A 23890-nucleotide genomic window follows, 5' to 3' on the forward strand; every position below is an offset into this window, starting at 1 on the left:
ACAGGCATATCACACGTAGAAGATGCACAACCAGCTACTGATGGTAGAAATGCTGAAACCTGCAGTCCTTAGTTGAAGAATGTTTACAAGGCACACACACGTGCACACAGAAAGTCCCCGCACACAGATGCACATCACGCTAGGTTAGAAGGCAGCAGAGGAGGTCCCCGAAAGGACCAGAAACTGGGGAGCTGTTGGTACAAGATTGTTCATCCTCGCCTTAAGGCATCAACTTAGGACCCCCTACAAACCACATTTCCAGCAAGCACTGACTGTCAGCTGTTGTCTTCCAGCCCTGCACCCCAAGTACAGACTCTGAGCAGACCAATTCAACACCCGACACTCCACAGTCATGTAGGAAGCTCATTCTATTTTGCTAATTGCTTTCTTGGGCATGCACCAAGTTATTAAAAGGACAATGACAAAACAGAGAGCTTGGCTAAATGTACGTAATGGCACCTACAGAAATGTTTTTGTCCTTAACATTAGTTCCAATTACTTGTTTGCATGTGAAGGAGAACAGGGGAAACTAGCAAAATATTCCCAATTATTTTCTAATCAGCTGTATTAGCTGTGAGATCACCTTTGCAACATTATCTGGCTCTTGGGAAAGTACTTTCCTTGTAGCAGACAGACTGATTTTAGAAGCAGATCTAAGTCTGTTAGATACAAGCTTTTGCCAGGCACGACAGTCAGCTAGTAGCTACAGAAGGCAGTATCAGCAGAGCCTGTGGGAAGTCATACACCAGCCCACTTTTTCCCACCCACCCAGACACTCTCCCTCTCTGATCTGTACCTTCCGTGTGGCAGCTGGAAGAGAGGATGGTATTCGGAGGTCTGAAGATGTAAGGCAGGTAACGAGAGAAGCATTTCATCTTCCAAAAAAAATGAAAAAAGAAAAAAAAATCTAAATAAAAAACCAGTCTCCTGAATCCATGAGGATTCTCTCGGCCTTTAAAGCTGGCTACATCACCAGTATGTGAAGGGAGGCTCTCTCACAGATCTGCAAAGCTAGGGAGCCCGAGGAATAACTGGAGATGGGTCCCATTTTGCCATCAGCGCCAGGAAGCAGTGCCTTACATTTCTGCATGCAGCTCAAACTCAGAAGCCCCCAAGCAAGCCGGGATATAGCCTCTTCATTGGCTGCAGCTCCTCCGAGCAGGATTTGCTGAGTAAGTCAGTCTTGCCTGTAAACACACGCTGAAATGCCCTGCCTGATGAAACCTCTACCTTTCCCCGTGTGGTCAGTTTCTCTTTTAGCAACAGAAATCCAGCAGGATATGGGAGTCGTGAGGATAAGTGACCATCTCTTATTTAGCTGAAAGATCAGATGAAACAAAGACAGCATAGTGTTCCGCCCTGGAGAGAGACGGCTGTTAAAAGAAGCCACCCGTAATGCCATGGGTCTCAGGAATATTAAAGTACAGTGCAATGAAATGGGTCTCTGTCCTTGCTTCATCTCGATTTAGTCCCGTTTTTTCTCTTAATACGAAACCCAAACAATAGGACCATTTATCATTTAGGTGAAGCTGAAAGCTGGATCGAGTCGTTGGTGACAGAGGGCTAACACAGACAGATTCTGTGCACTACCACGGCTGTGTTTCCCTGCCAGCACTCACACTCAGGCAATAACTTGGTTCTGAGTTATTTGCTGTACAAATTTAAAGCCACAACACGAGAACAGAGGATAAACCCAGGGGAACTGGCCCTTCACCGACCTGTGTACCTTGATGGCATATGAAAACATGGTACAAGGAAGTTGATCCAAGGATTATACAACTTTACCAAAACTCTCACTGAGATTGCAAATGAGACAGGGAGAAAGAGACGGAGAGGGAGAGAATATTAAAGGATACAGCCAATCACCAAATACAAGTGAAAGTACTTTGGACTGGGGAGCTGGTTTGGTTTTGACCCATGAAATAGTAATAACTCTGGAAACCTTACCACTGAAAGGTAAGCACGAGACATCAGTTCAGGATTTATCATTTCTGTCAAAAACACGACTATATCCTATTGTACATGATAAAGAGAAAGAGGTGAATGTTTTTTGTGATATATTCAGAGGCACAAGGAAATGATTTAAATGGTAAAGGAAAACCAATATTCCCCTGAGTGAGATTTTTAAAAATAAGATTTAATATAAAAGTGTGGCCTTGAAATCTGATAGGATAATTTCTGAGCCTTGATGGGCTCTCCTCTTTTTGAAAATACTTAACTTAGCATGGGAACGATGTGTCAGCCTGCCCAGGAGAGCAAAGACTTAAGAGTCATAAAGTGACTGTAGTGTCAGTCCAGGCCGTGATGTAAACCCACTCTTCCACCAACATGCTGTCTCTCTGACTTGAGGACCACTGCAACATGATGAAAATTTACTGGTGGGGACAGAACATTTTTCCTTCAATAATCATATATCCCATCACTTCCTTAAACCCAGAGACCCAGCAAGGTTGGACCATCCCAAGTATGATGCTGTTTAAACAATGTCTAAGTGGTCTAGATGGGTTGTGTGGATAATCTCAAACTCACAACAGAAGAGCAAATCCAGAAGTAACTTCCTGAGAGACAAAGAACACCTAACCCCAATCAGTATGAGTAAAAATGGAAGGAGTATGGGCTTTGGGGTCAATCTGACCCAAGTTGGAAGCCCAGGGCATTCACTTATTGGTTGGGGAGATGTGAACGCAACTTTAACACCTATGGGCCTTAGTTTGTATATCTATAAAATGGGAACAAGGTTTTCTTCATGTATGCTTGAATGAAGGGAGGTAATAAGCACTTGATGTACCTGGCACATTATAGACACTTGATAAACTGTCACCGCGAAGGCTGTTCTTACTGTTGCTGTTAGACTTCTCTGAGCTTCTGTGGCCATATGCCAACTTCAGAGCAGCAAAAGGGCAGGTGTGGTTAAGAGGGTGGTACTACAATTAAACAGTCAGGGTTTAAGCCTGCCTTTGATATTGACTTACTGTGTGACCTTGGGCAACTTAGCATCTCTAAGCCTCATTACAGATATAGTAAGGATAATAATAGGGTAATGATAGAACCTTACACGATATTGGGAGGGCAAAATAGGACGGCTTGTATGAAGGGTTTAGCACAGTGCCTAGAATGAGTGCCTTATAAGTTGAATTGCTACTGTCTCTAACAGTAATATCAGCCCTTATAATTACAGTATCTTCTATCTACTTACTTATCTTGTCTGAGCAATGAAACTGTAAACTTCCTAATGGAGACATCAATGTCTAATTCATCTTTGTACCCCTAGTGCCTCGCCCAGTACCTGGCACAAAGTAGGTACTCAGTCAATATGAGTTCAGTGGGTAAGCAAATGAATGAGTGAATGAATCAACATATATGAGAGAAAGCTTCTGAAAGATGTTTTATAATTTTTTTTTGTGGAGGTCCTTCAACAGCACAAATGAAGTGACCTGGAGTTCATCATAAAGCTGGAATGCACTATTCAAGCAAAGATATTATGGAATTCATCTATAGACGGGCTTCAACTTTGCGTATTTTAGTATTAGATAAATAGTAGGTACTTAGTAAATATCTTCTGAGTTAATGGTAGGCACTTAGCAATTTCTTCCTAGGTTAAAAAATACTTACAGATAATACTGCCCATAATTACCCTCAAAGAACTAAATAAACAACAAAAACCTGCCTCCTCCATTAGAAACAAAAGAACAATGTAACTAGCACCCACGTTCCAAACAAGCCACTGCAAACCAGCCAGTACCTCTTTGCCATGATTGAAAATGTCTTCTCCAATCCCAATTAAAAATGACTGATGGAGTGCCAGACGTATGGACCCTATCTACCCATGCAGGATGAGCGAAAGAACAAATCTGAAATCTCCTTGGACAGGTGATTCCAATGCAGGTGGTTTGCACTGCACTATATGAATGGTTCAATTGCTTTCACATTTATTTTTCTCTTTGATTCTCTGAACAACCCCATTTTACAGAAAACAGGCTGAGAGGATATAACAGTTTATCTGAAGACAAACAGCTCCCCCAGAGGAGATGTAGTGTTTTTGCCCCAGAATCACCAAGTGGAGAATGCAGACTCCACAGCCCTCAAGCCTATGGATTCAGACTTCCTGGGGATAGACAAGGAATCTGCACAGTTAACAATCCAAGTGATTCTTACTTCACACGTGGAGAAGCTTTGGAGTCAGGTACTTCATTTCATGCTCTGGCTTGAAGGGTCAGGATAACAAAGTTTTTCTAACACTCTTGTCTTAAATCACTTGTCTTACTATTTTTGTCCAATAATTTGTTGCTACCTCGCATTGTTACATCAAGTGTTAGGCTGAGTGATGGGAATTCAGACTATAAGATACCATCCCTAATCTAATGGAGCGCATTTTTCAGAAAAAAAAAAGGACTAATAAACTGTTATAATACAGTGTTATACGAGTGACAGCAGGAAGAGGTTCTGAAAAGATTCTTTGGGATTATAGAGCCCCCAAAGGTCAACGTATTTGCAGATACTATTATATATAAAATAAACAGCAAGGACCTACTGTATAGGTCAGGGAACGATATTCAATTTCTTGTAATGAGCCGTAGGGAAAAGAAACTGAAAATATATACATGTATGTATGTATAACTGAATCACTTAGCTATATACCTGAAACTAACATTGTAAATTGACTACACTTCAACAAAGAATAAGAATTAAAAAAAAAAATCCATGCTTTCACATTAGGTGTTGTTTACAAAAAATCCCTATAAAAAGGCAATTACCTTACTGAAGGCATAGCAAGTGAACAGTTAGCAGTCATTAAGTCCATAAGTGGAACTAGACTCTGATACACCTAATGTCATCACAGATAAGAACAGGGCTACCAGGAGAGGATGAGATCTGTATGAGGATGGGGGAGGCTCTAAGGCAATGGCCCAGGTGCCTGGAGGGAGGGCCCGAGGGCAGAAAGAGGTCTCTGAAAGGGGAACTAGAAGCCTAGGAGGAGGGAAAGATAAAGGTGACCCATTTTAGGTGCCATGTGAGAAGGGCCTGGGGTCTGGCCCAGACACAAGAAAGGCCCCAGATGACTTCCACCTGCCAGGTTCTGACATCCAATGGCAAAAAAACTAATTCACTGGGAGACTGTCGAGTGCTGCACTCTGGACCAGCTGCCCCAAGCTTTTCTTTAGACTGACCTCTTGGGAGATCAGAAGCCATCACTTTCATCCTGCCAAGTCCCAGCTGGAGCCCTTGCCTTGGGGCCAATGGACTCGGGCCTCCCAGCAGCCTGTTCCCACTGGTGCCATTTCTGCTGCTGTCTCTCGTGGAAGCCTGACTCTCGTGGGAAGCCCACCCTGACCATTCTCTTTCAGCATGTTTTTACAGCCTCCTTTGGGGAAATTTCATCACTGCACTCTATCATTTTGCTAAAAAGAAAACTAAATCCTGGGGTGTGGCGGGGGGAAATTCGTTTATTTAAGATCAGTCAGACTGAGCCTGCCTAGGCTTTTACCCTCAAGTCAAAGCAGAGCAAATTCTTATGCATTTTTCAAGTCTTAAATAAAACCTCACATCAGCAAAGAAAGGTTTCTTAAAGCCTCAGACAGGATCAAATCCCCCTGCTACAGACTCTCCAATAACATCTTCCTCTTTTAAAACACTCATTCATTATTTTTTTTTAATGGAGGTACTGGGGATTGAACCTAGGACCTTGTGCATCCTAAGCACGTGCTCTACCACTGAGCTAGACCCACCTCTCCATTCATTCATTTTTCAACATATTTGTTGAGCATCTACTTCTGCCAAGCACTGTACATGATGCTAAGGAATCAATAGTAAACAAGAGAAATAAGATATTTGCCTTTTTCTTCAAGGTATAATCATCACTCCTAACACGTAAGTCTGTGCTGAGGATTAAATGAGGTAACTCATGAAAGTGCTTAGAATTCTACGTGGCACAAAGTAAGTGCTATTCAATTACTTTGATAACTGCTGTTAAGTGTCTAACTCTCTTGCCAGGCACTAAGTGGCAGGAGGGCAGGACTCTTACTTTTCTCTGAATCCTGAGGGTGAATTTCATGCGTAATAGGAATTTAGTAAATATGTGCCGAATTGAATGGAGTCAAACCAAAAAAGAGAATTCTGACCTAATTTCCATCAATCACCCTCCCCACACTCTCCAGTCTGTGTGTGAAACTGACAACTTGGTATAATCTGATCTGGAAGGAAGAGGAACCTCTTTTTGGTTAGTTCATTCACGCATTCACACAATGTAATATTTTTAGCAGCTATTAAATACTAGGCATGCGTCTAGATGTCACTGGAGATACTGCAGTAAATAATATATTGAGGTTTAGCTCATTGAGTTTATATTTTAGAAGGAGAGAGACAATAAACAAGTAAACATTATATCAACAAGGTTATTTCAGATGGTGAAAAGTAGAATAATGATCCAGCAATTCTACTTCTAGGTATTTATCCAAAGAAAGTGAAACCACTAATTCAAAAAGACATCCGTACCCCCATGTTTACTGCAGCATTATTTATACTAGCCAACCTATGGAAACAACCGAAGTGTCCATCGATGGATGAATGGGTAAATAAAAGGGGTGTGTGTGTGTGTGTGTGTGTGTGTGTGTGTGTGTGTGTGTACACAGGGGAATATTATTCATCTATAAAAACAAGGCAATCTTGCCATTTGTGACTACGTGGATGGAATTTGAGGGCATTATGCCAAGTGAAATAAGTCAGAGAAAGTCAAATACCATAGGATCTCACTCACAGGTGAAATCTAAAATAAACTGATGAAAAAAACACACCCCAAGCTCACAGACACAGAGAACAGATTGGTGGGTGCCAGAGGCAGAGGGTGGGGAGTAGGCAAATTGGCTGAAGCGGGTTAAAGGGTACAAATTTCCAGTTATAAAATACATAAGTCATGAAGATGTAATGTAATATGACTGAAATATTATGCTGTACACCAGAAATTGACACAACATTGTAAGCTGACTATACTTCAATTTAAAAAAAAATGTAATGTAAAGCATGGTGAATATAGTTAATAAGACTGTACTGTATATTTTAAAGTTGCTCAGAGAGTAGATCTCAACAGTTCTGATCATAAGAAAAAATACTGTCACTAGGTATGGTGACAGATGTTAACTGGATTTACTGAGGTGATCATTTTGCAATATATAAAAACAGAATTATTATATTGTACACTTGAAACTAATATAATGTTTTATGTCAATTACACTTCATTTTTTTAAAAGGAGACTGAAGAAAATAAAATGAAGGATGTGGCAGAAAGTGGCTGCTTTGCTTGGATGGTCAGGGAAGGCTTCTCTGAGGAGGTGACATTTCAGCTAAGGCCTGAAAGACAAGTTGCTGGCCAAGAAATGGTATTGCTCCTCTCATCTACCCACTGTAGCCTGCAATTTACCTTCAGAGCAATTTCCTTTTCTAATTTAATGATGTAACTATCTGATTATTTTAAAGTGGTAATTTATTTAGTGTTTGATTCACTGCATTACTATCACTTCGGTGGGGGCACAGGTTGGTATTCCCAGACCCAGCTGAGAAGTCAGGGGAGACCTGATCCATATTTGTGATTGGCAGTCTGGACCAGTTGCTCAGCCAGCTCTCTTGGCATATGACTAAAGCAAGTGGGACGCCAGCAGACACAGATAAGACTAAAGAGGACTTTGAAGATGGAGGACAGGCTCAATTCAGAGCAGATGCTACCGTGTAGCAAAGAAAGAAACAAAAATCCAGTCAGTTACAACAGAAGATTTTGGCTCTCACTGAAAAGACCACAGAATGAAAAGCATAACACAGCCAAGTACGATTCCCACCAAATGTTATATACTAATTCTCAGTACCTACAAAAAGGAGACAAATAACTCTCCTGATTTATTACAAGATATCAGAGCAAGTAGCTTATATATATATATAATTCTAAGCCACAGAAATATGACTTGATTTTAATAGATGATGTTAAAAATCGTAATCACCACCACCATCAAATCTGAGTTCTCACTAGGTCCAGCCACTCTGCTAACCACATTACCTAGATCTTATTTAATCCTCTTTAAAAACTTGTAATAAAGTAAATGTTATTATTTTATCTGTTTATACATGAGGAAATTTGCACAGAGATGTTAAGTAACTTGCTAAAAGGAAGCAGGGGGAGGAGCTAAGATTCCAGTGCTAATTTTTCACTCCTACCCCCTCACCGTCTAGATGCTATGCTGCTTCCTGGGCTGCGTGATCTTGACACTCTCTCCCGATAGTGTAATGTAGAACAGCTCCCCTAGGATGAGACTAAACTTCTGTGTCTACTTATTCTGAATTTGTGATCAGGGTCAGTCAGGTTTACTACTGACCCATTTGAAAGGAAGAATTTGCTAATGGTCACGTGGGGGAAATCTAACGAAATCCACACACCTACCCATCAATGCCCCCAGAGAGTCAATACGTGTTGAAGGTTTGCTTTTTCTAAGGCACGGTGCCAAAGACAGTGGGAGTAGGAGGCACAGAGGGTAAAGGTGAGTATGGAGGTAAGAAATAAAGAAATGAAAAATATAAATATATTAAAAATTACAGGAAGGCCATAAGAGAGTAACAGATACAGTGCAGAGTAGGAATCTCTCACACCTAACCAGGACATGGGATAGGCTTCCAAGAAGACTTCCTGGAGGTGGTGGCATTTTAGATAGACTTTGAAGGACAGGGAGAATTTAAATCTGTGGAGGTGTGAGTGAGAAAACATTCTGATAGGAAGTAATAATTGGAGCAATAGTATGAAAGTAAGGAAACTCTAGAATTATTTTGGGGGATGAATAGTGAGTACTTCTATTTATTTGTCAGTCTGTTATAAGACATTTCTTAATGCTACTTTATAAACATGAAAATAACATAACATTAAACATTTTTAAAGATATAGTGACTCATAACTCAAATTCACTCTTTCCCCTATTTACTCTAAATTAATGGAATTATAAAATAAGTTTTAAATATATAAAACTGATTCCATTCTATGTTAAGGCTATGCACTAATTAGCTCCATTTGGAAACAGTGGACTTCAACCTCCTTTGTTCAATCTGGACAAAGAACAACCCAATTATTCTGTCCATAAAATGTCTCAAAGCCTTTTAAGGAGGAACATTCCAAAGTAAATCCAGAATGCACTTCCAGTTCCTCAAAAGGAACTGCTCATTTGCTTTCCACCTGCACAGCTCTGGGTTTTAATTAAACCATGAACAGTATGAAAAGAAATCCATATGCAAAAATAAGAATGTATTTCTGAAGGATTTCTCTAACCCCGATATCCATTCTGGTCTTATTTCCCAGGGCTAGGCAGCATTATTTCCTGTTGGACGGATGAGAATGTTAGACAACTTTAAGGCAACCCAGCACATGAATCCAGGTAGTGAGATCTTAGTTTTCCAACCCTGCGGCCACCCTTTATAGATACAAGAAAAGACATTCGAGTGATCAGGTTTAATGCCTTCTCTGGAAAACACATTTAACCCAAGCTTTCCTTTGACTCTGAGAGGCCATAACAGTAAATCTTTCAGGAGGCGGCAGGGGAGGGGTTCTACCTGTGGCGTTTGAGGTACAGAGCAAGACAGGATCATTCAGCGAAGACGTCCCCCTGGGAGTCGCCCTGCGCGCACAGTGCACAGCCTGCAGAAGCGTTCTGTTTGGCCGGCAGAGTATTTTATGTTTTCATTCAAACTTCATGCCTTTAAACGGGCGGTGCACTCACCGATCTCTCTACACTTGGAGAGATTTCCACGCTTCTGTTCATCTCTGTTTCTGTCTATGAGCTTTGCTACACAGCAGGGTTTCTCAACATCAGCACTGTTGACATTTGGGGCTGGATAACTCTTTGGTGGTGGTGGGAGTGGGGCTGGGGTGGTGGGGCCGAATGACTGGGGGTGGGGGCTGTTCTGTCCTGTGCATTGTAGGATGTTAAGCAGCATCCCTGGCCTCCACACACTAGATGCCAGTAGCAAGCCCTCCCCACCTCAGTGGTGATAATAAAATGTCTCCAGACATTGCTGAATATCCCCTTGAGGGCAACCCCCCCGCCCAACAGGGAGAATCACTGCTTCACAGTAATACGCCTCGACCAGGGCTGGGGTAATGATCACATTAATCATACATAAGGCAAGATCACGTGGGCAAGCAATACTCTGACTAGAAGAGAGGAGAACTGTGTTCTGACTACATCTTCATGTCTCAGTGTCCTCACCTCATTCTCCCATAGATCTGGTGTGTAAATCCCATGAAACAATATATGTAAAAGTGTTTTGACAATTTAACAATATAATGCTGTCGCCATTTGGTCTAACCTGGGTCTTTAGGCAGCCACTGATACTGACACATTGAAAAACGGCAGCTCTATTCTGCAGTAAATTATTTAAGTTTGAAGGAATTCTGGCCACCAATTTTACTGACAGGGAGTAGGACTGATAGTAAGAAACATCACTCTTGTCACTAGAATGAATTTTCTGAGAGTTTTGTCTTACTGGTCTTTACTGATTGGAAAGCTGGTGTTCATTCATTCATGTGTGCGTGTGTTCAATAATATGTTTATTCATTCACGTGCGCATGTGTTCAACATGTGCCAGCATGTGCCAGGCACTGTGCTGGGCATTGGGGTTGCTTACACACCTTACAGTTGTAGCAGACACATTAGATATGGCCCTGCCTTCATGTAGACTATGATCTAGCAAGGCAATGATAATGCAAGTGTTATGATCGATAACATCCAGGACCTCTTAGAAGGGCAGTGAGGCTGAGAGTTCAGGCTAAGGGAAGGCTTACTAGGAAAAGTGAAACCAAAGCTGAGATGTGAGTGATGAGTAGGGGTTTGCCAGGGACAGAGAGGGTGAACAATATTTTTGGCAAAGAAAATAACACGTGTGTCATGCTGGAGGCGAGGGAATCAGGTATACAGGGGACATGAAGGAAAACAGGGAGTGACGCTAGAAGTATCCTAAGAACAGTGGAGCCCAGGGAAGGTTTTAGGAGGGAAGTGACATGCGTGGACACGAGAAGCACTACAGGAGGTGTTACCCCAAAAGGTAAAGACCCCAGTTCCTGTCATACCCAAAAGATAAGTTTGCAGTTGGGAGACGGTACATTGTGTAGTGGAAGATTTTTAAAGATTTATTTAGAAAAGAAAAAGTACACCTCTAAGAACAGGAGGCAGGCTGATCCGAGGGAGGAAAAGTGGTGGTTTCTATCTCCCCTTTCTCTTACATCCTCCCTTAGAGGTGGTCTCTTGATTGATTGACGGCTCTTGTCCCTGAAATGCTTAGTCATGTTTAATCCCTTTGCGCATGTCCTCACCCATGGTGTGTACAGAAAAACCTATGGGGGTGGTGCTAAACTTTAGTGTTAATTATAATACAATGAGCATTGGGTGGTGCCTGGTTAAGTCCTTTCGGCTACTGGGAAGTTGTGGCTGTCGGGTTCTAACCAGTTTCTTGCTGGCACTCATTTAGAAGTAAAGCCCCTTTATGCTGGAGGTGGGCACTACGCCACCTTCTGGGCAACCCTCCCTCCCCTCCACCCGTTTGCCCAGTGCCCCCACTTATCTAACTACCTAACAGAGGCATAGGGTGAAAAACAGACTGGAGGTGGCTAAGAAGGAGGCTACTTCCATATCTAGAGAAGAGAAGATGGTAGCCAAAGGAGGAGAGTGACAATGGGGTTGGAAAGAGGTCAAAGGATCCCAGAGATTATATTTGAGATATTTAGGGGGAGGAGTGATGTAGGGCTGAGAACAGATGAGCATGTGCGTTGAGGGAAGCAAAGAAGCCAGAGTCAAGGATGACTCTAAGGTGTGTGGGTGGGCTTTGGAGGAAGTAAGTGGAGTTGACTGAGCCCAGTGTGTTTTATAACAAAAAATGAAAAAGAGTTAATGGGGCTCCTGCTGAATGTGGGTTCCGGGGCTCACAACTAACATGCATTATCTCATTTAAGTCTTGCAGCATCCCCATGATACAGGATCTATTCTTTTTAGTACCTGCTCAAGGGCACACAACTGGTAACGGCAAATTCAACATCTTGCTCTCTGAACCACCACATATATAAGCATTATTAACTCACTTGAGTGTTCACTTCTAGGTTTAAATCATAGGCACCAACTAAAACTAAAATTTTACTAGTTCCTATTGTGGTCCTGGGCAAAGATACCACAGTGAGCTCTAGACCACAGGCAGCGTTTTACTATGCGAGGTGGGTATGAAGACCTCCGGGTTGAAAGCAAAAACAAAACAAACAAGTGTGCAACAACAACAAAAAAGTCTGAGTTTAAAGATGAGGTTTAATTTTCACACTACAGCTCTGTGGAAGGTTATGTTACTGAAGTTCTCCATTGGGGTGAAATGCCCTAGGTGTTGGTTTGAGTATCAAATCACCAGTCCTCCATTTTATTAGTTCTTAAATCGTCAAGGTACTCCCATGCTTAAAATCCTCTAATGGCTTCCCAGCGCATCCAGAATAAAACAAATTATTTGCCAGGGGTTGCAAGGCATCACCTGAACTTGATACTGCTCCTCTCTGCCAACTCATCCTTCCCCCACTCACCACTCCAGTCATCCTGGTCTCCCTTCTGGTCATGTCAAGATTGCTACTGCCTCAGGACCTTTGCACTGACTCCTGGGTCTAAACAGTATTCCACTAAGTCTTTTGAACCTGGCTTCTACTCATTATTTAGATTTCAATGCAAATGCCACTTCTTTAGAAAAGCCATCACAGAGCAACCATCTCATATAGCATCCCCCATCACCTCACGCAGCCATGACCATATTACATTTTCTGTTCTTTAGACTTTGTCACCATCTGAAATTATCTTGTGTCTGTGAAAGCTGGCTTTTTAAATTACCTGCTGCACCCACTACAATGAGAGCTCTGTAACACCAGAGACCTTGGCTATTTTAAGAATTGCTGTTTTCAACACCTAGTGCCCAATATTTACCAAATAAGTGGAGGAATGAAATTCAATATTCTTACCCCTAAACATACGATTATAAAGGTAGCTACACTCTTAAAAAAAAAAAAGTTCAACCTAATAAATTAAAAATAAACACACTGGGAAAAAAAAGCATTCAAGTACAAAACCAGGTACCACCCCACAGTGTCCATGTGCTTAATTATTTATTCTCAGCTTTTAAATTCTATTAACCAATAACATAGGCAGTAAGTGGGTTGATGCTGAGTTTGCTTAATGAGTAACATAAGAAGACAACAAAAGGCAGATTATCTTCTCACACGCCCAGACCCCAGCTTTAAGGCAGTCAGCCTAGGGAAGTGGGCATTTGGCATTCCCTGAGTCAGATGTTCTCCAAAGACCTAGCCAATGAACCTTCACCCTTTGCCCAGTGGTAGCGACAGAACTGGGTAAGCCATATCTGCCTCTGCTTCCTGTAGTTAGCGCTGTTGTTGGACTACCTGGAATTGCACCCCTATTCCTCGCTGGAAAGCCCAGATTTTATTATGGCATCCTCTACTCAAAGAGGACCATCCTCTACCGAGCTCAGATGCAAGCCTGATCTGTGCAAGGTAGCTGGGCTAATCCCATCCTCCTTCTCAGTGTTAGTTTAGAACTGGGCCTGTGACTCAGACTGAGGCCAAGGGGACATCATTAGAAATTGCTTGGGAATATCTGGAAAAAATTGTTTCAAAAAATGTCTTTTCACTGGATATTGTTGTGTTTGAGTATAATGCCCTGAATGCCTACAGTTGTCTTGGGATGAAGCTGACATTCCAAGGACAGCAAGCCAGAAGGATGGAGTGGGTCTCAGTCCTCCAGGCTATACTTCAGCCAGGGAATTAGTCGGCTCTGGGGGCTCCCTGCCTCGGGACTTATTAAGTGAAAAACTGGGTTACCGCTTAACTGGGCTCTTTACTTTTGACCTTGGTCCCTTACCATTTATTATTGACCTGCTATCAAAAAGAACATTCATATTATTTTTCATTATAAGTTACTACAAGATATTGAATAGAGTTCCCTGTGCTATATAGTAGGTCCTTGCTGTTTATCTACTTTATAGACAGTAGTTTGTATCTGCTAATCCTGAACTCTCAATTTATCCCTCCCCCGCTTTCTGAAAAATATGAAAAAGAATATATACATCTGTGTGTGTGTGTTTGTATAATTGAATCACTATGCTGTACACCAGTGACTAATACAATACTATAAAACAATTACACTTCAATTTTTAAAAAAGAGCATTTAATGACTATTCAGGCAGCAGGACAGGTCTTTATAACGGTCTCTAAGGCTCCTGTTCGTATCTGCCTGTCATCATCCTTCTGTCTCCATTTCTCACACCTTCTCCCTTTGGTCACTCAACTTTGGCCACATCAGCTTCACGTCTAGGCCTTGAACATACCAGGTAAGCTCCTGCCTCAGGGCATTTGCACCCACCGTTACCTCCATCTGGACCTTTCCTCCTCAGATAACCACATCTTTTGATCTCTCGCCTTCTTCATATCATTGCTAAAATGTTATCTTTTGCCTGACATCTTGACCATCTTATTTGAAAGAGGAAACCCACACCCCGAGACCCTCTGTTGCTTTACTTTTCTCAGTTACACTTATAATCTTGTATTTTATAGTCCACTTAATTATTTCATCTATTGTCTCTCTCCTTCACAGTAGGTACTTAGTAGCTATTTGCAGAACTAAGAAAGAGATAATAATTCCTTTACTGTTCCAGATATTTGGAGATGAATTTTCCTGTTGCAGCTGGAAGCGTCCTGAGTGAAGGATTTCCCTTGAGCTGCCACATGACCACTGCTGTGCATTTTCATGACAGTCAGCTGTGTTTAAATTCATAGTCAGTGCTTCTAGAACAGAGGCCTCCCCACCCCTAGAGACATCAATCTACACTGTGTAGTGGAAGAGGAGCAGTAGAAAAATCGCTGGTGTAGGATTCAAAAGTTCACCTTCTGGTCTCTCTGAGACCTTGGAAAGTTCAAATTTATCTCTGTCTGTCTTAATTTCTTCATCTCTATGAGGAATAACCTACTATCTGCAGTATCTATGCTATCTCTTTTATACCTGCAATGTGGGTTCATAATACCTACTCTATTCTGATGGGTGTTATAAAAAAAAATGACGCATATATGTTAAACGCAAAAAGTGCTATTTATCTATAATGGATTTTTTTTATTGTGGTTTATAATGTTGTGCTAATTTCTGGTGTACAGCATAGTGTGATTCAGTTATATATACATATATATATATTCTTTTCATATTTTTTTCATTATAGGCTATTACAAGGTATTGAATACATTTCCCCACAGTAGGACTTTGTTGTTTACCTATTTTATATATAGTAGTTAGTATCTGCAAATCCAAAAATCCCAATTTGTCTCTCCACCCCACCTCTTCCTTTCCCCACTGGTAACCATAAGTTTGTTTACTATGTCTGTGAGTCTGTTTCTGCTTTGTAAATAAGTCATTTGTGTCATTTTTTTAGATTCCACATCTAAGTGATATAATATGATATTAGTCTTTCTCTTTCTGACTTATTTCACTTAGTATGATCATCTCCAGGTCCACCCAGGTTGCTGCAAATGGCATTATTTCACTCTCTTTCTGGCTGAGTAGTATTTATATTTATATATATATAAATAAGATTGTGGTATATATAATATATACAACTATATATATATATATATATATATATATATATGCCACAGCTTCTTTATCCAGTCATCTGTCAATGGACATGTAGGTTGCTTCCATGTCTTGGATATTATAAATAGTGCTGCTATGAACACTGGGGTACAGGTGCATATGTCTTTTTGAATTAGATATAATTGATTATCTTAAATGAGCTATTTTATTCTCCTTAAAATATTTGTTATTGTTGTATTAGTGGCAATAGTGATTTTTTTCTTTTGGTTTGTTGACATTTACTACTTCCTGAAGGCTTTATTCATTCAATAAGCATTCACTGAGCCCCTAGTAGGTGTCAGGTGACTTTCCAGGAGTGCTCGCTCTACCACCCTGGTTAAGAACACAAACTCTGAGGTCATACAGGTGTATTACTGAGATAGGTTGTTAAACTTTCTGACCCTCAATTTCCTCCACTGTAAAATGAGGTTAAGTTGCCCCACATCTTATTGTTCTGGCAAAAATTAATATATCAAACATTATTATTACAGAATCTTGCCCAGTGAGGTCTGATTAAATAGAATTATTATTACTACTCTCCCATGGCCAGGTATCTTGTAGTACTTTTAAAGATCTGATTAAGTAAGCCCTTCAGCATGATCTCAAGATAGTCCAGGGACAATGCATAATTTGCCTAAAGGAAGAGCTGAACCCTAAATAAAAGTTGTGTCTATGTGTCTCAAAAGCCTGTCTAACTCCTATTCTGCCCTCGAGTCTCAGACTGGCTGCCAGTTACTCCAGCGATCCTTCCTGGCTCCCTCTGCCACCCTACTGGAGGTTAAGTTGGGTGGCTTATGCTTTTTTCTAGCACTTTTCACACTCATCCTGGATTGCAATGGACAACCCCTTGCTGATAGCTCTTGGAAGAGTGTAAACTGCTTAAGCGAGGGGAGCAATGGTGCCTTGCTCACCCAGCCAGGCACACAGTAGGTGTGCCATAAATGCTTGCTGATTAAACACATTTAAAGTGACGGGCATTAGGGCAGGGGTGAAGTGGACAGCTGTGGAGCTTCTTTTCTCTTGTTGGCTTGGCAATGTTTAATTACCTAATGCTTCAGAGGGAACAGGATGTTTGACCTCAGTGCTGTGCGGAGAACCCGCTTTTCTTCCCCCCACCAGAGCCCTGCAAGCTTCCAGCAAGTCCACTTCTCACCAAGCTGCCTTCAGAGCACGGCAAGCCCACAGCTCTCCTGCGTCAACACATCCTCCATCACAGCTGCGAAAAATGCTTTCATCTCCTGGTGACTTGTTCATAATCAGACCAATTTTGCTCCTAGCAGATTGGAGCCCAGTACAAAGTACAGTCACTTAGGAAATCCCTTTGTAGATGACTGGATGCAGAGAGGAGATTCAGGCTTCCTTTTGACACACAGAGGAGAGGTTTTTACTCCCTTCGGCGCCTGGGGCAGAGAACTAGGACTGCACAGCAACCTCGTATTTATTGGCATTCTGATTTCCTTTCAAAAGCTCAAAGTACGCTCTGATATTCTCTGCTCTCACAATAGCCCTCTGATATCAGGAAAGAACAAACAGAATCTCTCAGTGTGTCTCTTGGATCAACTGAGGTTAGAATTATTTGGGATGCCTGTGAAATTTGCAAGCTGTTTGACTCCACCCCAGACTTTCTGAACCAGAATCTCTAAGGGTCGGACCTGGGAATGTGCATTTTAACACCCTCCTCAGATGATTCACATGCACAATAAGGTTTGAAAATCATTCAGTGATTCATTTAAGGTCACTAACTTGGGTAGCTGAGCCCAGCCTAAAATTAGAGACAATCTGACTCCAGATTAGTGCCTAATTAATGGCCCCGTGTTGGTGGCTTGAGGTTGTTGGTTCAGAAAGCTCTGTCCAAAAATGAGAGCTCTTTTTCCCAAAAGGGGAGTTTTTATCACGGCTACCACTGCACCCTATATCCAGAAGTGGGAAGAGCCAGGCAAGCGGGGCTCCATTTTATACCTTTTAGGCTCAGATATGTGAGGTGATGTAACAATCGCCCTGCGCCGTTTATGTGGCATAAGCATCTGAGAAAGGTTATTTGTCATTCCATAAAATGAGAAGGTCATAGTCTTTACACTGCTCTGAGATAGTGCAATCAGTATTGTTCTTTTTGGGTGATAGCAAAGATTCATAATGACTGAAAAGAAGCTGAAAAGTCCTTTCTACGAGTCCCACATTTCTCAAACATCAGTGCAAAGATCTGATATTCCTGCAAATGCTGTAGGTAGAGGACTGCTCTTTGCTAGGAAGGTATTCACAGTCATCAGTTCTTAGTTTAGGGTGAATTGAATGCATCTCACATCAGCAGCCAAACTAATATTTTTCTCTCATTAGGAAACTGAATCAATAGACTCAGCCTCCTCCTTCCCTCCATGTGAGTCATCTTTTCAGAGGCAGGGGCAGGAAAGAAGGTTATGCCCATGGAGCAACACAGAATAAACATCACATGTATTTCCCATGAATAAGATGAAGTGACCTACACTGACAGATATTGAAGAACTGCAGGATGAGAAACAAAAATAGCCTAGAATTATAGTTTCAGAAAGAAAATGGTTATATGCTATCTCTTAGGGGAAAAAAAAAGTCAGATAATTCTGACTTCTTCTCATGCACAGACTCACACACAAAATCTCAGGAAATTGTCTCCTGTCTAGCGTGGGCAATTTCTAGTATGTTCTATAATGACATGGTGTAAAACTTCATGAGATGAAATCACGCATTCTAGGAAATGCCATGCTAGGTGAGTCAAACACAAGAATCACACATGGGACAAGAAAAAATGCTCCATATCACTAATTATCAGAGAAATGCAAATCAAAACTACAATGAGGTATCACCTCACACCAGTCAGAATGGCCATCATTCAAGAGTCCACAAATGACAAATGCTGGAGAGGCTGTGGAGAAAAGGCAAGCCTCCTACACTGCTGGTGGGAACCCTCCTACACTGGCTGGTGCAGCCACTGTGGAAAACAGTATGGAGATTCCTCAAAAGACTAGGAATAGACTTACCATATGACCCAGTCATGCTGCTCATGGGCATACAGCCAGAAGGAACCCTACTTCAAAAAGACACCTGTACCTCAATGTTCATAGAAGCAGTATTTACAATAGCCAAGACACAGAAACAGCCTAAATGTCCATCAATAGATGACTGGATAAAGAAGCTGTGGTATATTTATACAATGGAATACTATTCAGCCATAAAAATGACAACATAACACCATTTGCAGCAACATGGATGTCCCTGGAGAATGTCATTCTAAGTGAAGTAAGCCAGAAAGAGAAAGAAAAATACCATATGAGATCACTCGTATGTGGAACCTGAAAAAAAAAGAACATAAATACAAAATAGAAACAGACTCACAGACATAGAATACAAACTTGTGGTTGCCAAGGGGGAGGGGGGTGGGAAAGGACAGACTGGGAGTTCAAAATTTGTAGATACTGACAGGCATATGTAGCATAGATAAACAAGATTATACTGTATAGCACAGGGAAATATATACAAGATTTTGTGGTAGCTCACAGTGAAAAAAAATGTGACAATGACTATATATATGTTCATGTGTAACTGAAAAATTGTGCTCTACACTGGAATTTGACACAGCATTTTAAAATGACTGTAACTCAATTAAAAAAGTTAAAAAAAAAAAAAAGAATTGCACATGGGGCATCTTTGAAAGTGCACGCATCTTCCCAGAACCAGACTAAATGAACAATGCTTAGATGGCATCCTGACCACCAGCAGAAAAGTGAAAACTTCTGTCCATCGATGAGTTGTCTGTCAACACAGTCTGCAAGACGTGTATGATTCCATCCAGCCCAATGATTCCAAATGCCATCTACGCACGAATGCTGCCTTAGTTCCTATTTCTATCTCCCATTCTCTCTCTGAAAAGCCACATTCATAGGCACAACTTCCTTCTTGGTATCTACACCTGAGTGTCTTATAACCATTTCACACACACAGGCTCAAAATGAAGTTCATGAGTTTTGTCCCTGAAGGAGTTCAGGACATACTATCCCAAAATATCCTGCCTTGGTATATATTGTTTTGAACTGAAGACAGTTGAAAAAATAGGAAATGCAGGGAGCAGTTTTCTCTGAATCCCCCTTATCTGCCTAAAGATGGATCCTCCAAAAGGAACTCAGTGGCCATGAATCCCTTCTCTGGGAATTTCATCCACCAGGGAAGATTAACTCTCATCTCAGGAGAGAAGACTAGAAGGAGACACCCCACCCAGACAAACCTGGTCACAAACTATCATCTCTTCCAGTTTTCTTCTAAGGGCCTATTCATCTTTCCTAAACATGAGAGGCTTGTATCCTTCCTCCCCTTCCCCTATTAAGCTGTACACAAGCTCTCAAATCTCACTGTTTTTGAGTATTCACTTTTTTCCTACATGGCCTCCAAGCCCATAATATTAAAAATTAATGCATCTATATACATTTTCTTCCATTAATCTGCCAGATGTCAGTTTATTTCATAGACCCAGCTACTGAACCCAGGAGGGGAGACAGAATCCTCAAATCTGCCTCTTTGCCAGGTTTCCCAGTCTCTGTAACTCAGCCCACAAACTACCCAATCGCTCAAGGCCAAATCTAGAAGCTGTCTTAATTCTCCACTTTACCTCTTCCCTAAAATCCAATCCCTTTCCTTCCAAATATATCCTGAGTCTCTTCTTTTCTCCTCATCTGCAACTCCTCCCCTCTAATTAAGCCACGTTGCCTCTCATCAGAATTCTGATAAGAATTATTTTAACAGTGTAAATTTCATCTTTAAACTCCTGCAATGGTAAGGTGTCCCATTATTCTCAAAATAAAGCCCAGCCTCTGTGACGTGACTCAAAGGTTCTACCTGACCCAGCCCCTGCCTGCCTCTCTGCCTCTTTTCAGACACAGCTTGCTGCCACCAACTCTAGCTACACTGGGCTCTTCTATGTGCTTTGAAAATATCACCTTTTGTCCTGGCACTGGGCCTGTACATGCACTTGTTTTATTAGTACCTATAATGACCAAGGCATGGTTCTTTGAACGCTGGCACATGTCCATCTTTCAGGCCTTGGCTCAGGTGCCACCTCCTCAGAGAGGCCTTCCCTAATGCCCCACAGTGAAGTGACCTCCTCCAGGAACTCCCTCATGTCATCCTGCTTGTATCTTTCTTACTGTTCATCAAAACCACAAGTGACCTTCTATTTTTCTACCTTTTTTAATTGGCCAAGTCTTTCATTATAAAATGATTTTTTTTTACATCATGCAGCTCATTCACCTGGCCCACAACAGCCATGCGATAATTACCTATTAAATATTTGAATGAATGAGTGAATAAATGAATTTGAGTGCTATTCAGTTTCATCACCACTGTCTGAAAAGAGCTGACTTCAGTTAGGTCTTTGCAGCACAGCAATAATTTTCCAAGCCTCAGCAATACCAGGTGGCACCATGTGGCACAGGATATAGAGTATCATTTACTGTCCCTCCAGCATCCCACAGCCTGGATCTCACCTACCTTTCCAGTTTAATCTTTCACTTTGATTCTGCAGGTTCTCTATGCCCCAGTAAAACAGAATCCTTCCTCTTTCTAAGCTTATAAACCTCAGGACCTTCGCACACACTGTTCCCACCACTTCAACTTCCTTCCTCTTAGTGTCTCATAATTTCTGTTTCCTGAAATCCTCTGAGCACTTGAGAAGTATCATTATATAAATGTATCAAATCAACAGGTTGGACAGGTTAAACTTACAAATCTATGTCAGTTATATCTCAATTTTTAAAAAGAAGAAAGTGTCAATGAAATGGATATGGTAAATCAAATTTTTAAATGCTTTCATTTGGAGAGCTTGGAAAATGGGCACTGGTATGTGTTGATAGTGGATTGGTAAGTCATTAGTTCCTCTAAAGGCCTACTGATACTTAACAGTTTTAAAAATCTTAAAATACAGCTCTATAAACCTTAACGAAGGAATTCTATTTTTGAGAATGTAGCTTAATGATATAATCATAGTAATTTATCATAATTATTGAACATTTCCTATGTGCTGTGTTGTTTAAAATGTCTAATTATACTCCTACAGTAGTTCCTCAGGGTAAATTTTGTTATCTCATTTTTACATATCGGGAAATGAAATCATGAAAAATTTGAGGTAACTTGCTTTGTGCCAATGAGAAGTGAGGCCAAATTCTGAACCAGGTATTTTATTGTAAAACATACGCTCTTAATCACTCTACCACATAGCTTTTCCTAGATAAACACAGAGCAGCTCTTAGGGATGTCCATAACAGTGGTATTATAAATCTTGAAAATTTGGGTAAATTAGGGCATCCCTACTGTTCATAATACGAAAGATGATCACTCTATGTGGTTGGGTGAAAACATCTATTTACAAAATAGTATTTCCATCATGACTCCACTTTAGTAAAAACAAAAATTGTGTTGATTTTTTTCATTATATACTAACCCGTCCCCTTCACAATATCTTGTTTGTTAATTGAATCAATTGATGAGTATATACATAGTCAAGAGGTTAGAAAAATATACCACAAACACTTAGTGGCACTGATCTGTGGAATTATAAATAATATTTATTTTCTGATTTTTTTGTTATATTTAAAGTTATCTACACTGAGAACAAAGTTTTAGTAATCAGAGAGGAAAAAGAATGTTATATTTTAATTATATTGAGTTTCTAAAAATGAATTATAGCAAGGTTGTAGATAAAATATCTCTTCGAAAGTACTCAAAATAATTTTTACTTAAATAATTTTTCACTCTGAATTAAACTGCTATACAATGACCCAAAAGTTCACATGCATTCATGGATGTTAGTTTCCACATTCAAGTTCACTCTGTCAACATTTCACTTCCTTATTCACGGATATGAGTTTTAGACCTTACACCACATTCGGTATCTATCCCTACTACCAATTGAGTACCTCTGTTTCTGGCAACCCTGACTGCATTCTACTAAGACAGCTAAATCTTGATTTCAAACGCCCAGAAGTGCTATTCCAGTTCCTTCTAATTGCCTATCATTCAGCTATTTTGAAATGCAGACATCCTTTGGGATGTTTACCCACTCAGGCTTGTAAGGAAAGAAATGAAGAGAATTAAAAACAGGTTCTTCAGGAGGAGGTAGAGGGCCTGGAATAGCACACTCTCCCGAGAGCCAGAAAGACAATTACACGCTGGCATTGGGACTCAGTGTACCCACAGTTAATATTCAAGTCAGACTTGAATGCTTCCTTTTCCTCATGTGCTTCATGATAGTGGCAAGTCATCTTCCACACAGAACAGAAGGATGAGACTAATGTCTGACCATCTTGAAGTGTTTGCTTTCAGAAATCTGCAGAGCTGATAGCCCCCCCCACCCCCCAAGAAATGAGACTTGCCTAGTTTCGCCCCTCTCTCTGCAAATCTGTTTCACTGAAAAGTTCATTTCAGTGCTGCCTCATTGGTGGGAATTAAAAAAGCTTCAACAACAACCACAAAAAGCCTTAAAAGAAATGATTAAATCCATTTCTAGCTCAGAATGCTATTCTGGGATTTGTGGGGACTTACATGAACGCAAAGATGAACATTTCTGATCTGGAAGCAGCACAAACCCCAGGAAGGCAAGGAAAAGGGTAGGGGTGGGTAGCAGAGCTTTCTCCTACCTTCCGTGGCTCCAATCTCGATAGTGCCCTTCACTTGGCTGAAGCACCATAGTGTGTCCTGGGTGAGAGCCCCCAATCCTGCAAGCGACACAAGGAGACACTTCCGGTTAGGTAAGGCTCCCAGTTGTCCTTAAAAGGCCAACACGGAAAGAAATACAGCGTGTTATCTAGGCATTTCTAAAAGGAGACTTGCACACCGGGTATCATTCTGTCAGAGAGAAGAGCTTAGGGAGTCCGGGGGGATGGTTGGTCTGCAAGGAAAGCGTTCTGCTGCAAATCACTGGTCTGTCTCCTCCATCTGACCATGCCAGGACCAGCCCGAGCTGGAGCAATCGGAGTTGTCACTTGTCGGCCCCTGTCAGCGTCCTCCAGCAGTTACAGCACCCACCCTGTGTGACTGCCCCTTTTCATGGGAACACTAATGCTTTCCATTGTTTTCCTTCTGTGATGGTGCGGGGAGAAAGAGGCAGTTTGTTAAGAGGGCAGAGAGGAAAAGAAAGGCAACTTTTTTTTTTTTTTTTAACCAGTTTCAAAGTTTTCATGGCTGAACAGCCAGTA

General features: G+C 41.2%; 1 protein-coding gene across 7 annotated transcripts in view; it reads right to left on the reverse strand.

The window, feature by feature from the left end:
• PPP2R2B (protein phosphatase 2 regulatory subunit Bbeta) overlaps positions 1 to 23715 on the reverse strand; it is a 424199-nt gene extending 400484 nt beyond the window's left edge. For 2 of the 7 annotated variants that reach the window (XM_010990345.3, XM_010990344.3), the window contains exons 1-2: positions 23530 to 23714; positions 23333 to 23410 (exon numbers count right to left, since the gene is read on the reverse strand). In XM_010990345.3, coding sequence (XP_010988647.1) covers positions 23333 to 23410; positions 23530 to 23539 — 88 coding nt within the window. In that variant the 5' untranslated portion in view covers positions 23540 to 23714. The other 5 variants (XM_064484419.1, XM_031449287.2, XM_064484417.1 and 2 more) reach the window with 5 other exon arrangements.
• Positions 23716 to 23890: the final 175 nt, after the last annotated feature.

This window comes from Camelus dromedarius, chromosome 3 (assembly GCF_036321535.1).
Source record: "Camelus dromedarius isolate mCamDro1 chromosome 3, mCamDro1.pat, whole genome shotgun sequence".
Classification (NCBI taxonomy): domain Eukaryota; kingdom Metazoa; phylum Chordata; class Mammalia; order Artiodactyla; family Camelidae; genus Camelus; species Camelus dromedarius.